This window comes from Acomys russatus, chromosome 3 (genome assembly GCF_903995435.1).
Source record: "Acomys russatus chromosome 3, mAcoRus1.1, whole genome shotgun sequence".
Lineage (NCBI taxonomy): Eukaryota > Metazoa > Chordata > Mammalia > Rodentia > Muridae > Acomys > Acomys russatus.
The window spans coordinates 18,111,112-18,128,631 of NC_067139.1; the positions used below are offsets into that span (position 1 = coordinate 18,111,112).

The following is a 17,520-nucleotide window of genomic DNA, read 5'->3' on the forward strand; positions in this document are numbered from 1 at the left end:
GTGTCGAGTTGACATAAAGCTGGCCAGTATACTCACTTAACCTGGGAGTAGGTCAGCAGCCAGCAATGCCCCCCCCCCCGCCACCCCACTCAGACCCCAAATCCTCCTGCCTCAGGTCCTCATGCTGATGCAGAAAATGCTCTTACCCACTGAGCCATCTCAGCAGCTCTGAAACTCTTTAAGGAAAGCTGCCTTAAGTGTCCGTAAATTAACAAATCTTACCCTATGACTTGATCAACTTCCTCATGCAGCCCTGAAACTGACCCTGCTCTGAGATACGGAGTTCCCTTAAATGGGATGACTTTCTTTAAGGCACGGCTTAAGCAACAAGTTAAAACATGCCTCCCTGAAAGATAGGTGAGGTACAAAAAACACAAAACTTGTCTGAAGAGGAAAGCCACCCAAACCCTCCCAAAGCTACTGCTCAAGGTGTGTGATGACCCCCCCCCCCAGGGCACCCCGACCTGTTTGTCCCACCTAACCCCTCAGAAAGCCATTGCAGAGAACTGAGTTTGTGCCATCAGCCACTGGTCACGCTGAGCAAGATCCAAACCCTTTAGTCTTTTGTCCCCAGGCCCAGGCCTGGAGTGTGATCAGGGAGGTCACTGGGTATGCATGAGCAAGAAAAAAACAAAAAACAAAACTTGACACAACCTCTGCCTCCACAGATGGATTCTTTAATAAAATCGTGTTTTTCTGACTGTAGCAAATCACTTGCAGGGTCAGGACTCTACAAGTGCCATCAAGCCTGCATGTCTCACAAAGGAGGGCCACAGGTCACACTGGTATACATGTCTATTTTCTGTCAGTGACTTTCTCTGGGAAGCAGGGCCTGCCAGGTCAGTAGAGCTTGTGCTGAAAAGCTAGCAACTCAAGCATCTGGTTAAATAAAACTTAACTCCCCATCCTGATCCCCATCCTCACAAACTAGGCAGCTCCTAGAGAACCCCTGCAGAGGTCACTGACAGTTTTATTGCTGAACACAAGAGATGTGCCCATAGGAAGCCCTAGAAATGGTGATCTAGCAGTTTCTGGGCTCGCAGGAAATCACACTGTATGCTCACACAAATAGACAGTAGTTTGAGGAAGGAAATTTCCACCACTTAAAAGTGGCCTGAGACTTCTCTGAGGCCATTTCCACTGCCACGGCTACCTTTCTCAGCTAACCACACACATGCACGCACTCGAGCGCGCGCGCACACACACACACACACACACACAGTTGGTTCCCTGGCATTCCTGACATTCCTATGTCAACAGGCCTGAGACATGCTGATTCACATACAAAAAAAAAAAGATTCTTATAAAAAAGAGTGGGATAGAAAATAGCCACCTCACATCTTTGTCCTTGGGCAGCCCTTGACATTATGCAATTGTCTCCCCTCTTGGACACAGCACCATAGTGTTCTTGTGACCATAGAATGCCTTAAATAAAAGTGCTGTGGCACACTGGCAGAGAAGCCATTTTGGGGCCATGCGGTGCGATGTCAGGTCCTGAGTGCAGCGTGTAGCTGAGTGGACTTGGGAACCGACTTAAACTTCTGGGCTCCAGTTTGTCAGCAATAAGAATGATCATAACAGCAGCTACCCAGTAGGTGTGTTGTGATGTTGTGAGGATGGGCTGCTTTGATGCATGGGGATATTTGGCACTTCCTGGTACACAGTGATCAGTAAGCAATGGGCTTTTTTTTTTTTTTTTTTTTTTTACGTATTTATTCTCAAGTGTATAAGCATTTTGCCTGCATGCATGTCTGTGCCTGGTGTCCTCAGAGTCTCGCCAATGAGTGCTAGGGATTGAACCTGGGTCCTTTGGAAGAGCAGTAAGTGCTCTTAATCACTGAGCCATCTCTCCAGCCCCTAAGCAGTGGGTTCTAATAATGCTGTTGCCCTCCTTACCACCCTAAAACAGGAGGAATTCCAGACCTCCTCACCCACCAAAACCACATCCTGTCTCATTTTTTATTGCTATCCTTTCCTTGTCCATTACCCAAACGCCATCAAGGTCTTTCGTCCTCCTCACCATTGGCAGCACAGAGGCAGCTCCTGGCTAAGCCAAGGACTATCTCTAAAATGTCTCTAAAATTAAGGTCTTAACCTTAAGGCCTGAAGGCTCTCTAACTCCTTCGCTATTTTTTTTTTTTTTTTTTTTAGTTTTGGAGATGGAGTTTCATTATGCTGCTCAAGTCTGGCCTCACTGAACTCAAGCAATCCTTTGCCTCAGGCCCCAGTAGCAGAGACTACAGGTACAGGGCACTCCACCCAGCTCTCCATTTTTTTAAAAATGTATTTTGTAGATCCACCCACTTGGTGCCCCACTGTACATCTCCATGCTCAAGCTCCTCCCAACTAAGCATAAATTATCATAATTAAGTGGGGCTTCAGGCTGGTCTTGAAAGCACTCACATCCTCCTTCCCACTGGTCTGCCCTGTGCACTGGTCAATCCTATTTTGACCCTGCATTCTCCAAGTGTCAGTTTCTATTCTGGCATCAATGGCAAGCAGAGCAAAGGCACAGTGACCCTGTGCTAACCCTGACCATGCCTCCTTAGCTAGCAAAGGTGTGCTGTGCCTTCTAAAGGTCCATGTGTCAGATGTGTTGGTACTCACCAGTCAGCAATGCATCCAGTTATTAGGTAGCCAAAGATTAATCCAACCAGTAAGGAGAACTTAGCGATATGGACTTTCCAGGCATTATCACACACAAGATTCCACTAGAGAGGGGCAAACAGAAGATAAATCAGAGAGATGCATACACAGAGCTAGTTGCACGCAATCACAAGGACAACACAATAACCCTACAAGGGTCTTGGCTCTACTGTTGGGGCCATATCGCTTGCGCCACTAAGAATACCGTCATTAGGCCACTGAAAATCCAGTGGGAACTCTAATTTACCCCCAAAATGAAATGGGTGCTTTAATCTAAACAGATTATCTATGGCTGCAAGAAATGATGCATAGAATTTGGGACTGCGGGCCTTTTGTCTCAACCACTAAAGGAAACTGAGAATGGCCAAAGAGATGGGTGACACCCTGGTGACCAGAGCCCTTTACACCCCACAGAGTTGCTGCAATCCAGGTGATGGGAGGGCCCAGCCAAGTTTCTTATGGGGTGCTATGGCAACACAAAGAAATGAAAGGCAACATTTGCATTTTCACCCCATTATACCCTCTAAACTACAGTCTCAGGGGAAAAGGGAGTTAACAGTAAATGTTGAAATATGAGCTTTATATCCTCTCTCTCTCTCTCTCTCTCTCTTTTTTTTCTTATAAATTGTGTTGTACAGCTAACTGCACTACTGGAGACTTAGTCTATTTTGTGCAGTTAACTTTTACTATTTATTAGGAAAAGTGAAAATGATCCTTAGGGCTGGGGAGATGACTTAGTCTGTAAAGTACTTGTCATATAAATGTTGAGGGCTTGAGTTTGAATCTCCAGAAGTGACATAAAGTTGGGTATGGTAATGTTCGTCTGTAACCCCAGAGCTCCAACAGCAAGATGTGAAGTGGAGACAGGGGAGTCCATGGGAGCTTGTGAACCAATGAGGCAGGCATCCACAGTGGTGAGCAACAAAGAGACCCTTGTCCCAAACAAGGTAGAAGACGGGGGGGGGGGGGGGGGGGGGGGGCTGGCACCCGAGGTTGTCTGTCTCCTGACCTTCACATGTGTTATAGCATATATGTATGCCCACCCGCAGACACACATTCATGCACACGCATTATTCACATGCATACACAAAGGAAGATGGAGACAGGAGGGATGAGGGGGTGGGGAGAGACCTTCAATGATCATTTTTCCTATTTGCCAAAGTGGAAAGCACTGAGGCACAGACAGCACACACGGTTTACCTCTAGGTCAGTAAGTCAACTGAACAGGAAGTAACTGAGCGGGGGGCGCACTGCAGCAGCCATCCTTTCTGCCTGCTGTTGCCACCCACCCTCAGGGACAGAGAAGCCCTTCTGGCTGATGCCACAGCTTGGAGCTTTTGAGCCCAAGTCAAAGGGAGTATAAGCTGAGGACATGCCCCACCACAGGGAAATTTCGGAACATTAGAACAAGAAGTGTGTTTGAGGGAGTCAGCAAGGGGGAAAGACATGAGGCCAAACCTGATCCAGAATACTGTCTTCTTAGGTGTCTCTACCTTTGAGCCTCTGCCTATAGGGAGACCCAGAATGTAATGCCAAGGGTTCTGGTACCCTCACGTCTTGACTGTTTCCAAACTTCTGGAGAGCGCAACGGAGGCCAAAGATGGCAGCTAAGGGTCACAGCTTCAGTGGAATTTGGCGGGGGGTGGGGGGGGGGGGGGGGGTGGAACCTGCCTGTATCAGCAGTTGCCAAGGAAAGAACTTGGCCTAGACAGGGAAGAAAGGGACCACCTGTCACTGCTCTAACTTCTGCTCAGGACTCCTTGGGATATTTACTTGCCCATGCTCCATGGCAGGATCCAGAGACTGAGGGAGAGTAACTTACTCCACCATCCACTGAGCTGGCTCCAGATGGTCTGATTCAGAGCTTAGGAGGGGAGGCAGGAAGACCAAGCACAAGCCGCACAAAGGCCAAGAAGGATGTTTTGAGGCCTGCTGTCTAGATGCACTCATGTGTCTGGGGAGGAGGGCTACTGGCTGCTTGGAATGTCACTTAAGCACTCAGATGCAGGCATTATTTAAAGGAGGTTTCAATGCTACAGAACCACAGGGACTCCAATGCCTGGGAATGAGCAGGAAGTGCAGATTTGGGGGCTGCAGTGATGCTCTGAGTGAAAACTCTTCATTTGACCATGTCCCCTAGAGGGGTAGACCTGGTGGCACTCAGAGGAAGGACAGCAGGTTACCAAGAAGAGACATGATACCCTATGAGCATATACAGGGGGAGGTAATCCCCCTCAGTCACAGTCATAGGGGAGGGGAATAAGGGGAAAATGGGAGGGAGGGAAGAATGGGAGGATACAAGGGATGGGATAACCATTGAGATGTAACAAGAATAAATTAATTAAAAAAATTAAAAGAAAAAAAGAAAGAAAAAGAAAACTCTTACAAGGAAGCCCAGCACAGGGGTGGAGGGGTATCCGGATCCGGCAAGCTGTCCAGGTGAGCTTGGGCCACATGGACTGACTGTCTTGCATCTGAGAACCTCCATAAGATTCTACCCAGCCTTCCCATGCCACCATACAGCCAACCCGATAACCGCATCACCCCAGGCTTCAACCACCTCCCAAGAAAGGAGCTAACACTCCACACGCAACACAAACATCACTGCTGATTACACCTTTGTCCACCTGGAAGTAAACTGTGAAGCTCTAAGCCTAGGAAGGCAACATTCACTGATGTTTCTAGAAGAAAAATTTATAATAAATACCTTCCTGGTGCCAGAAGAGCAGATCTGGCCATAAAGCGAGAGCTACAGCTTTGTCATCAGCAATGTGAGTGCATTCTGTTCTCCCAGCTCCATTTAAGCATTCTGAGAGAGGCAGCACCTGTACCTGTTCACCTCCCAGCTACAGTGCACCTGCATAGACTTTAGCCTGGCATATTCTTGGCAAGCACAAAGCTAGCCTGACCCAGGTTTCTACCTGGGAGAAACACGCCAGCTGCCATCTCTTCCAATCGCTCTCTACTTTTAACTACCTTCGCACCTCCACCAAGACTCCCCATTGATAAGTTTACTCAAGGTTAAGCGATGCAAAATAGTACATTACACGTATATTAAATGGCCGGGAGACAGGAGATTTTAATGAAAACATCCAGGGAAGTGGAGAAAAATAGCCTGTGTGGTTGCCAACTCAGTCACCTGAGCAATTACTAACCCGGCCTGGGGCAGCCACGACCTAATTTAGTTGCCACCTAATAAGTTGTTCAGTAGTCACCTCAACATGACCCCTACCAATTAACAATGCCAGAGTGGAAAATTATTAGAACATGGAGGAAAACTGATTCACTCACACTGTCAATTGGAAAGGAAGCCTGGTTCGCACCAATGAGCTCAGCCTCCCTGGGGTGGTGGACCAGAGAATCCAGGGCAAGGCGGCCTGGCCACCTGTGCCCCACAGCTTCCTCAGCTGGATGCTATCTGAGTCAACAGGCACAGCACCTACAGCACCTAGGAGCACCCAGCAGGCTTAGCAAGATAAGGGTTACTCATACGTGGGGAGCTGCCTACACCAACGCTGACACATGCCATTGAGCTAAAGGGGTGGGCTGGAGGTGGGGGAGTGGGGATGGAGATGAGGGAAATCCATGGAGTTGGCTCTCTTGTTTAACAACAATAACAACAACAACAAAGTATGGGGCACAACAGTGCGTCCTCACACAGTGTTATCTTTCTAGCAATCCACCAAAGAATTTCAGAAGTATGAGGAAGCTCTGTCCTCACCTGGCTCTCAAATTTGTTCTCCTTGTTATAGATAAGATTATGCCGATTAGTCAGTCAGGAAATTAAAATGAGTTTTAAGATTTAACTACTCCATCAAAAAGAGAAAAGAAAAAGTCTAAATACAGCAAGGTTGTAAAAAGTCTAAGACCAGACTTAACAGCCTTGATTACCTCCCCTCCTCCCTTTCTCCTCCCTCCATCAATCAATCACCAACACCAGCAGAACAGTGGAAACCCCTTCAAATATACAACCTGAATGTAGCTTTACAAAGAGCACAGAGCCAGTAGCTGCGACAGTGGCTGCCTAAGTTCTAGGCTTCTAACTGGAAACCCTGGGCAGGTTGGGTATAAAGTGCTATGCCGAGAGTCCTTCTGAAGCCCCCAGCCATGGCTGTTCTAGAAACCTAAGAGGCATCATGCGTTTAATCACTGTCTCCTGCAATACCCCCAGCGGTGCCTGATAATTGTAAATTGAGTCCCTTTCTTGACTGAGAGTCCTTGAAATAGAGTTCCCAAGAAAGACGTGGCCCAAAACCCCCACTCTCCAGCAGCAGTACAGCCTGGCGTTAACTCCACCTCCTGGAAATCCATTCCCCAGAGAACAATGGGAACAGCCCTCTAATGTAGGAGGGTAACACTCCATCAGCAGGTTTAACAGGATCATAAACGCTTCAAGCCTCAGCCCATTTCAACACACCACGCTTGCCCTCTCTGTCACCATACCCATTCCAGAAGCATACTGCGATCATTACCCCTGGGGACTCTGGCCCTAGGCTTAAAGGCAAGACAAAAGACCTCACACATCTCATACTACATGCTAGCTGCTATGTGTTCTGCTCAAAAAATTGATTTAAATTTTTAAGAGAGGGAAAAAAAAACTGGTAGGCTGCTTTTTTACCTATAGGTTTTAAGGGCAGGCTACAAGAAATAGAAGTTGTATCGTTTTAAGGCATTTATCAAATTTCTCAACTTGTTAGAGCGGAGAAAAGTCTTCAAGGAAACTAATCACACTTCTGAAGAAGATGGGAAAATGAGACATAGAGAAAACACTTTTCAGTAATAAGTAAGTAGTAGTTCTCTAATAGATTTTTTTCTACTTATTTTTTTTTATTAATTTATTCTTGTTACATCTCAATGGTTATCCCATCCCTTGTATCCTCCCATTCTTCCCTCCCTCCCATTTTCCCCTTATTCCCCTCCCCTATGACTGTTCCTGAGGGGGATTCCCTCCCCCTGTATATGCTCATAGGGTATCAAGTCTCTTCTTGGTAACCTGCTGTCCTTCCTCTGAGTGCCACCAGGTCTCCCCCTCCAGGGGACATGGTCAAATGTGAGGCACCAGAGTACGTGAGAAAGTCATATCCCACTCTCCACTCAACTGTGGAGAATGTTCTGACCATTGGCTAGATCTGGGTAGGGATCTAATAGATTTTTAAAAGAAGAATCTTTGAAAAGATTTTGGGAGACTTTGGAAGAAGAGAGATTACTTATCTGATTGTGGAGGTTGGATGTCTGTAATTAAAAAGTAGTGGGAGAAAATTATCCAAAGGAAGGACAAGAGAGGCTGGTAAGAAAGCTCAGAAGGCACAAGCACTGGCTGTTCTTGCAGAGGACGTGGGCTCAATCCCAGCACCCACATGGCAGCTCACAATAGTCTGTAACTTCAGCTTCAGGAGACCCAGTGCCCTCCTCTGATCCCCACAGGCACCAGACATGCATATGGTGCTTGTACAGACATACATGCAGGCAAACACTCCTACACATAGAAATAAAAATAAATAAATCTTTTTTCAAAGACTAGTAAATGTTTTTAGTTTGTTACTACTTCTTTACTAACTTTAATTAGTTAAAATTTCTATATACCAAAAATATTATAAACAGAATTATAGACATCCACATTTGTAAAACTACACCACAGGCCTCACACTTAACTATCAGCTATTTTCCCCTTGTTTTGTTTTCTTAGCAATATGGACTAACACTTTAAATGGAAACGTGTATAAACAATCAGGCAGTTGAGAAAATATGGAATATAAATGAGTTGGAAATACTCAGGAAATGTTCTATTCTGCTAATGAAAATCTAAGCTATATATGTGAATATATACTTATACACACACAGACACACACACACATTTCTAAAAAAACAAGGTGTGGCAGCAGGCATCATTTTTAAAAGAAGAAATCTGACAACATACAGCTCATCACTTTAGTAGTATCTATCCTTTGGGAGAGCAAACCTCACTTTGGGTAACTTTTTCCCAAAAATTATCAGCGATCTCCACAGAGGTTTCCTGTTCAACAGCATCATCAGTTGTAACTTAAAGGGCAACACATGAGTTTCCAAGAAAAGGTCCAGGGAACCATGTGGCCACTGAAAATTCTGCTTTCAAAAACTAATGACTGAGAGAAACTTTCCTTATGTATCGTAGCGCCAGAACGAAGACATGAAGACACAAGCTGGTGTGCACAGAGACAAGGAAGCATCCCAGAACATCCAGGCTACAACAGCCAAACCTGCCTACCTGAGAGCCCACAGGTGGAAAGAGAGCCGATTCTCACACGGTTTCCTCTTATCTCCAAATGCTTGCTATGGCACATACACTGAACACACACACACACACACACACACACACACACACACACACACACGGGGGGGGGGGGCAGGGGGAAGGGAGATGTGAGAATAGAATGGAAACTGAATTTTATTTTCCAGTTTATACTGTTCTTGTATTCACTAATCTTATAGTGATTAACTATGAACTGTAATGTGGGAAGAAAATGTAGTGATAAGGGCAAGACAAAAATCATTTAAAAACAACTACAACAACAGAAGAATCATATGTCTTTCCCCTTTCTGGGGATATGTATTTTCATGCAATCTAAAAAATTAGAGACTGGGGATACTTGCGTTGGTAGAGTGCTTGCCTTGCATGCATAAAGCTCTAGGCTCTATTTTAGCACAGAAGAAAACTGGGTGTGGTGGGACATGTCTATTATCCCAGGTGAAATTTACTATGGTGTGTGTGTGTGTGTGTGTGTGTGTGTGTGTGTGTGTGTTGTGTTGTGTTTTGTGTGGTGTGTGTGTTTTTAAATGAGTGTAAGTTGCCCCCAAGTTTTATCTTTTAGGGTAGAGATCCCCATGAAACTTGTTGCCATCAGCACACCACAGGGCTTTGCCAGCCACAGTGCTAGCTGCCTGTTCTGTGCCTGAGCACAGTCAGTTGAGATACAAGAAAAAAGTTCAAAGAAATACTACAAAGAAGACAAAACGGCTTCAAATTCCAATGGATTAAATAAAACCAGATGCCCAACTGGGTTGCAGGAATGTTGAGAAATATGGAGTCATCACTTTTTCCTTCCAAAATAGCATTTCGTGGCCTCCCTGGAACTAGTGTGTTATACATTATGGATGTGCTGTTATGCTGATTTTAAACTAGAAACAATTGGAATTTTAAGAACATACCCACATACACATATGTGCATACAATAGAAGCATACATATACATGTGGAAATCAGTCACATATGGACCAAAAGAAAAAAAAAAAGAAAAAAAAAAGGTGTCCACTAGCCAGACTGAAGGAGTGTTTGAGCCATAGTTAGCTTCTCCACATGTAGGCAGCCAAGGCCACCATTTTTAGTATTTCTATTCTAGTAGCCTAGAGTCTTTTTTTTTTTTTTTTTTTTAAAAGACTTCATCAAAATTCAAGATATATTGTCTAATTTGAAAAACCTCAAACTCCCTCTACATTTTGCCTCTAAGCTCATCCTCCAGTTTCAGGTCTGATGTCAACAGTAGCCAACACAAGTGCCAATTAGAGTTGGCATGCTTATGAGTTTCCTTAAATGACATCATCAACATCCTTGCCAGGGACTCTGGGGATTTTTTTTTTTTTAATTTTGTCTCTGTTTTTTTTGTTAATTGCCACTGCAATTGCTCTTCATCTGTATCTCTTCCTTTTAACCTATTGGCGAAAAACAAAAACAACAAAAAACTAACTACAGCTTGTTGGAGAAAACTGAAGGGGAAAAAAATGGATTGCAAGTTTGTCTGAGATAAAGGGAGAATGCAGCTTTCTGCAAAACCCTTCATGCCAGGCTTTTTGTTTTGTTTTGTTTTGTTTTTGCTTTTCATTATTTTATTTTATTTCATTTTATTTTATTTTATTTTATTTTATGAGACCCACACCAAAACCACACCACTAAAGCTAGTTAGAATTCTTAAACATTTCCATGATCCCATTTTTATGGTTAACAGTGTGATTTTTCAATCCATCCAAACTCCAGGCGATGCTTTATTTCCTTTTCTAAGCAGCATTCCTGGGAGCAGCTTCCCTGCTTTTACCGTGGCCCTCTGGCATGCGAGAAGAAAAAACTATGATGCTTCATTTACTGAAGCTGGGGCTTCCTCAGCTTTCACCAAACTAGATCACTTTTCGTAGGGTTAGAGAAGGAAAGCCGCTTTCTAGCAAGGTTTGCAAGGCAAACAGAAACGTCATCACCTGGCTGCATGCTCACCTCAGCTGATGCAGGGTTTATTTCTGGAAAAAACAATACAGGGAGTCACTTTATCTTTTCCTTCTCTCTAGGGAAATACTATGCGATGCGATAGCTCTAAGCAGAGCGCTACACTGTGGCGTAGTCTTATTCTCTTGATGGAAACCTCTGTGTCCTTTGGGGGAAGTTCAACAGACATCCGCAAGGCAGCAGAAACTGCTAATAAGCAATCCCTTCTATTAATCAAACTTTGAGAAATCTTGCCTTAGACGGCAAAGTGTACTTCATGAACGGTCACCTCTAAGAAATGAAGGGAATTGTATAAAGAGACACAAGAGTGCGGGGAGGAAAAGAAGCCAACTCCACAAAGCTCTGAGCATCAAGACCCCCTGTGTGTTCTCGGCACAATCAGGAGATGCACACTAATTTATCCTAAGTAGCAAACGAGGCTCAAATGAAAAAACTCAAGACTCAAGTGCTGTACAGCGTAGAGGGCCTCTCCCCACGTAACAGGGTACATGGACAAACCTGTCTGGCACATCAGTGTTTAAGCACACTCATTCAGGAAAAGAGCCAAGGATGGGAATCTTCGGACTGAGACCAAAAAACCCTCAGACTGATGAGGGCTTAAGTGGGAGAAGACCTGTCATAACATGGCTCTGTAGAGTTCTCTGTATACCCGATTTACCACAGATCCTATTCACAAGCCTGAACTCCAACTCCTGTTACGATGGAGTCATGCCCTAGACCTCACCAGCCAAAAGCCTTGGGACCCTTGATAGAGCTGCTCTCCTGTGTACCACCTCACTCTGTCTGCCCCTGACACGCCTGGCTCAGCATCTACTTGAAAGAACAAGCTGCCTCTTCCTGCCAGGGGCTAGAGTCATGGCTCAGTGGCAGAATGCTTTTCGGTGTTCCAACACCATAAAAAGACCCCTCCAACCAAAACCTATGCTCACCACCACCAGCCAGAGTATGCTAGACCTTCCCCACAGCTTATACTGGACTCTTTCAGTGAGTTAGTTGATGGCGCCTTGGCAAGCAAAAGACTAAGAGGAAGGGGTACGAAGTACAAATGCAGAAATGGATCCAGGTCTGCATTTCCATCAGGGCAATCATCTCAGCTGAAGGTCTCCTCCCACACTAGATCAAGGCCCTTTCTTTCTTCCTTCCTTCCTTCCTTTCTTTCTTTTTTCTTTTCTTTCTTTCTTTTTTTTTTTTTTTTTTTTTTTTTTTTTTTTTTTTTTTTTTTTGAGACAAGGTTTCTCTGTGTAGCCTGGCTGTCCTGGACTCCCTTTGTAGACCAGGCTGGCCTCAAATTCACAGAGATCCACCTGCCTCTGCCTCCCAGCAGTGCTGGGATTAAAGGCATGTGCCACCACACCTGGCCCAAGGCCCTTTCTCTGACCTCCTAGAACATTCTGCATCCCAAATACCCTGATGACCAAATATACCATAATTGCCTGTTTACAAGTCTTTTCACTAGCTCAGGAGCTGGAAGGCTTTAGCCTGCAGGCCCGAATACACTTCTGCATCTGTTTTTGTGAATAGTTTTGCTTAGCACGCAGCCACACTTCACCTATATGTTAACTATGCCTGAATATGCATTAAATAGCAGTATGGGCCACTATAAAGATGACAGAATACCCCCTTCCCATGCCCACAAACTTAAAAAAAAAAAAAGATTACTATTTGATCCTTATAGCATCACAGTCAAATCTCAACTTTGAGTGTCTTCGTGGCTGTTTCCAGAAACTTCTACCTGAGGAAGAAGAAAGAGCCACCAAGAATATGGGTGGCACCATCCCATGTGTTGGGAGTCCCAGACTGGGGAGGGGAAAAAACGGAGACCATGATCTTAGTTAGCATCAGTATGCATCTCCTTCTCTCTGCTTCCTGACTGTGGATGCCATGTGATCAGCCACCTCACACTCCTGCCTTGACAGGCCACAACCTCAGACAAAAGCCTCAATAAATCCTTCCCCAAGTTGCTCCTTGTCAGTATTTTGTAACAGCAAGTAGAAGAGTAATTAATGCAAAAACGTCTTTTCCTTTTAAGACTGGGTCTCTGCATGTGGCCCACACAGGCCTCTTACTGCAGCCTTGTTAAGGCCTTTGGTACTGCAAGTGTGAGGCACCACTTTGTCTTACTTCTCTGTGCTTTCTAATTAAGCTAAGGGCTTGGAGCAGGGGGAGGAAGGAGGGGCACTGCCCTGGAGGACTCCTACTCCCAGAAGCAGAGGGCTCCTCACGTGTGCTGTGTTTGCTGAGCTATGATGTTTATCTCCTTAATCCTTGGCTTCTCTATGATTTCTTCAAACATATTTTATTTAAATAATACATGATAGCATGCAAAATTCATGCCAGAATGTAGTTTTGAGATGTTGTACTCAATTGTTTACTATGAGCGATATTTCCCCAGGGAAAGATATTATTGTTTTATTATTAAAATTGATTGGGAAATAGGCGCATGGAAAATTTATTCTTAAAAATAAAGAATTCCCTTTTAAAAGAACAAGCCTACCCGGGCAGCGGCGGTGCACGCCTTTAATCCCAGCACTTGGGAGGCAGAGGCAGGTGGAGCTCCATGAGTTTAAGGCCAGCCTCGTCTACAAAGTGAATCCAGGACAGCCAAGGCTACACAGAGAAACCCTATCTCAAAAACAACAACAACAAAAACAGGAAATAAATAAATAAATACACCAAGCCTATTTCATAATTACACCTTCTTCCTAGGCACTCTGCCAGCCACTTTGACTCGGCCATCCCTCACTCATTCCCCACAGACCTCTTTCACGGGTGCTGTCATCCAGGGGAGTCAAGAATGGTGCTTGGATGGGATCATCAGGAGTGTAGTAGGGACTCACAGTGGCAGCACAGACTTTTGAGTCCGATGGACAGGCATCTCCATTCCAGTTCTTCCTTATGACAGCTGTGTGACCCTGGTCAAGGAGTCGGCCCTTGGGCAAGCTCTGTTTCAACATCTGTGGTGTGGGAGGCACATACCCTACCATACATGGTTCTTGTGAGGGTCCAGAGCAATGACTGGGCAGTGGCTGGCACGTGCTGATGCTACCTTTTGTCTTGTCAGCCTGCTTAGCCTAGTCCTCGGGGATTGCTGGCTATTGGTAACACTTGAGTCTGAAAACAATAGAGTGACTTCCAGAAAGGCTTTGATTTACTCATTAAGTCACATTAAGTTGGTCCGATTATGGGACCAACTATTCTACATCATGTCTGCACAGCCAGCACTGGGTAGAAGGGAGGAGAGGTGAGGACAGATAAGGTGTGTGAGGATCAATTATGTTCCTAACTGCAGTGTCACATGGCAGTCTCCACATTTTCCAAGCCCTCCTGATCTCAGAGTACAATGCCCTCTGCTTTGACCTTCCCAGAAGTATCCTAGGATTGCAACCCAGCTCTCTTTAGCACTTCCTGCTATCAGCCCTTAAATTTACTGTCTTCCTGACCTTGAGGAAAGAGTGACAAGATGGCTCTCAAAAGCTCACGCATTAGACTCCATTGGGTGCTGAGTTCCCCATGCCTCCTGGAACTATTAATCTCCTACAAACACTATGATGAATTGGCAGTGTGACAGCAAAAGGTGACCAAGCAGTCTGGCTCCTCAGCTGGCCAGGGTTCAGCTGGGGCTCAACTCTTCAGATACAGCCCTTGAGTCCAGAGAGGCAGAGGTGTGACTGCATTCCATGCAGACACTGGTAAGAAGGGGCTCCTGGCCATGTGGGTGCCTCTGGCATTCTGGGTGCAAGCGAAGTGAGAAATGGTTATCCAAGATGTCTTCTCAAATCAAAGGGGAAAGCACCTACAAGCTAAATGAGGGAAGCCTCCCCAAAGGGTGCTGCTAGCTGTCAGTGATCAGTTCTCTGTGGCTAGATGGAATGTCATGGGCTGGGGAAGTGGAGTGTGCAGAGGGTCAGTCATAAGCCAAGATGTTGCAGAGTTGCCTTCGCAGGTTGCAACCTTGACTTCTGATAGGCTTCAGCCCCAGCCGCTTCGGGTTTTGAAGTCTGTTCACAGGCATGGAATGAGCAGGTGGGGGAGGGGGGATCTCCTGTTGGCACTCGGGCTGGGATTCTAGTGACATTCTGGAGACAGCGGTGATGTGGGGTTTGTGGCATGGCTGGACTTAACAAGTCAAGACACTCAAGTTCCTTCACAGCAATTCCAAAGTAAGGTTCTCCATGTTCCGCCAAAGTGTAGCAGGGGACAATCATGGCGTAGGCTATGCAGCATCCCTCCACATTAAAGCAGAATGGCTGATAAAAGTGGCTTACTGGGCTTACTATAAGAGCCTGTCCATCAGAATTCCATCCAAAGAACTCACATAAAGCTGGAAGGACAGACTGTTCTGCCTCTTCGGTGCACACACACACACACACACACACACACACACACACACACACACACACACACATCATTCACTCACTCAGAGACACACACACACTACTACTAATGATGATGATGATTTTTAAAGTGAGCGGTCACAGCTACATTAGTAGATGACGTGTTTGTTTGCTGGAGGCGTCAATCCACAGAGAGCATTATTAGGTGCTCATCTAAGTGAAGGGACCAGGCTGGGCATGGAGCTCATATACAAGACCCTGGGTTTACTCCCCAGCAGCAGCAGGGGGAAAAAAAGTGGAGAGAGGGATCATTTTAGAAATGTTTAATTAAAGAAAGTTAAACTAATATCTCCTTTACACGGCTTTCTCAGCACATCTAAAACTGTCAGCATAAGTCCTGGAAGAGGATTCGTGTTCTGTGTGATATACTTTATGAACTTATTTGAAACTGCCCTATACACACTTTCAATGGCAGAGAGCGGACTACAGAACACAAGTGTTGTTTATATATATGTTCTGCTTGGCTTTCGGGGCCCAATGCTGCATCTATGAACACAATGCAAATTATAATACATGGAAGTGCTTTCTGCAAGGCTGGGGTACAGCAATCTTGCTGCCCCTGACACCCACCTGAGGAGAAAAAAGGGGTGGTTGCGTGCACTGAGGCATGCTTATACTAGGCAGAAGAATTCTTTCTGCCTTCCCTCAGAGAAAACACAAATGATAGTTCTCTGTCTTCTCAGGGAGTCATCAGTATGAGCTGGTTAAAACATGGGAAAATATTAAATACCCTTGGGATGTGACCTGCAAAAGGTCATCCAGGGCAGAAAGCAGTCAACTGAGAAAAGTCCACTTTCTGAAAACGTCTAACTGCATGACAGGCATGTGTACCCCTCTGACGGGACAACCATTCCGCTAGCCAAGGTTCAGTGGTGGCTCCATGCTGTGTGGGCAATTTCTTACATGACCTTAGCCTCTCCAAACTCATCATGCTATCCAAAAACAATAAAAGCGGCGTAGCACAAAGTGCTAGATCATGTGTCTGGCGTCCCAGTTTCAATAGCTCAAGTGCCCATCCCTGGAATCATGGGTAAAGAAAGTATTGTCTGCACATGAGATCTAATTATCATTCAACCTGAAAGGAGAAGGAGAGCCTGACACAGACTTGAACACAGGGGATCCTGAGGACAGTACGCTCAGTATAGTCAGCTGTCTCAGAAGGATGTACACTGTATGATTTGATTTGTACAAGGTCCCTAGAGGTCCCAAATGCATAAAGGGAGAGCATGTGGGCTAGGCTATGGCTGGATAGAGACACAGAAGTCAGAAGTTCATCTGGAGAGATGAAGAGGCCCTGGAGGTAGAGAGTTCTGACTTCTGCATTAATGTGGTAGGTAGTACTTCACACCAATGAACCACATAATTTAAAAACAACTAGGATGGGGAAAAACGTTGCATTACTTATATTAAGTACAGATACATAGCACTCTGAGGACCCGAGTCAAGGCCTTTTCAGACAGCTCTGGAACAGGCCCGTTCTTCAAGCTGGAACTCAGTCTTGTTTGCCACCCTCCTGAGAAATGTTTGAGATCTAGCCTGTGAAGTCCAGCACCTTCTGTCACTGGCAGGCCACCAGAAAGTCATTTGCTGTCATCAAGGGTCCTTTTCTCCCAGGCTTGCCCATGGGTCATCAAGTAGAGATGCTCTGCCCACCGGCAGAAGGAGTGAGCAGCTTACCCCACCTCAGCTGGTTATCCTCTCCCCCCTGCCTCTCATAATACCCAAGGAAGGCTATCCCAGATCCCAGGCTCTGGCCTCATGTAAATGGCCTTTCTTACTCTGCTTCACTGCCCAGTGCCACCACAGTCCTGGCAGCCTTGCCACAGGTCATCATTAAGAAACGCGAGGCCGGTGAGGTAAGGCTGGGATGAAAAAAGAGCCACACGTGGGCTGGACACTGAGCTAGAAAGAGCGGGGAGAATTCAGGGCAGATCCTTGGGTAACATCAGGTGCACAGTGCTTCCAAGTTGAACCCTTATCAGGGGTAGCATTCAATAGCTATTAAAATCCAACCACAAGCCAAAGGTGATTCAGTGGCAGAGCATGCTATTAGCATGTACAAGGCCTTGGGCTGATTTCGCATCACCAAAAGATGTCTAATTTACTTTGGGCTTCTGATGGATACTTTTAACTATTTAAAATATCTAGGAGTTGGGAGTGGTGGCACATGCCTTTAATTGCAGCATTTGGGAAGCAGAAGCAGGCAGATGTCTGGGAACTCAAGACCAGCCTT

At 45.5% G+C, this 17,520-nt stretch overlaps 1 protein-coding gene across 2 annotated transcripts in view; it reads right to left on the reverse strand.

Moving 5' to 3' along the window:
• The window catches only part of Slc22a23 (solute carrier family 22 member 23), a 167,782-nt gene that overhangs the window by 127,302 nt on the left and 22,960 nt on the right, over positions 1-17,520 (reverse strand). For both annotated transcript variants that reach the window (XM_051169645.1, XM_051169654.1), the window contains exon 2: positions 2,608-2,711. In XM_051169645.1, coding sequence (XP_051025602.1) covers positions 2,608-2,711 — 104 coding nt within the window. The remainder of the gene's footprint in view (positions 1-2,607; positions 2,712-17,520) is intronic.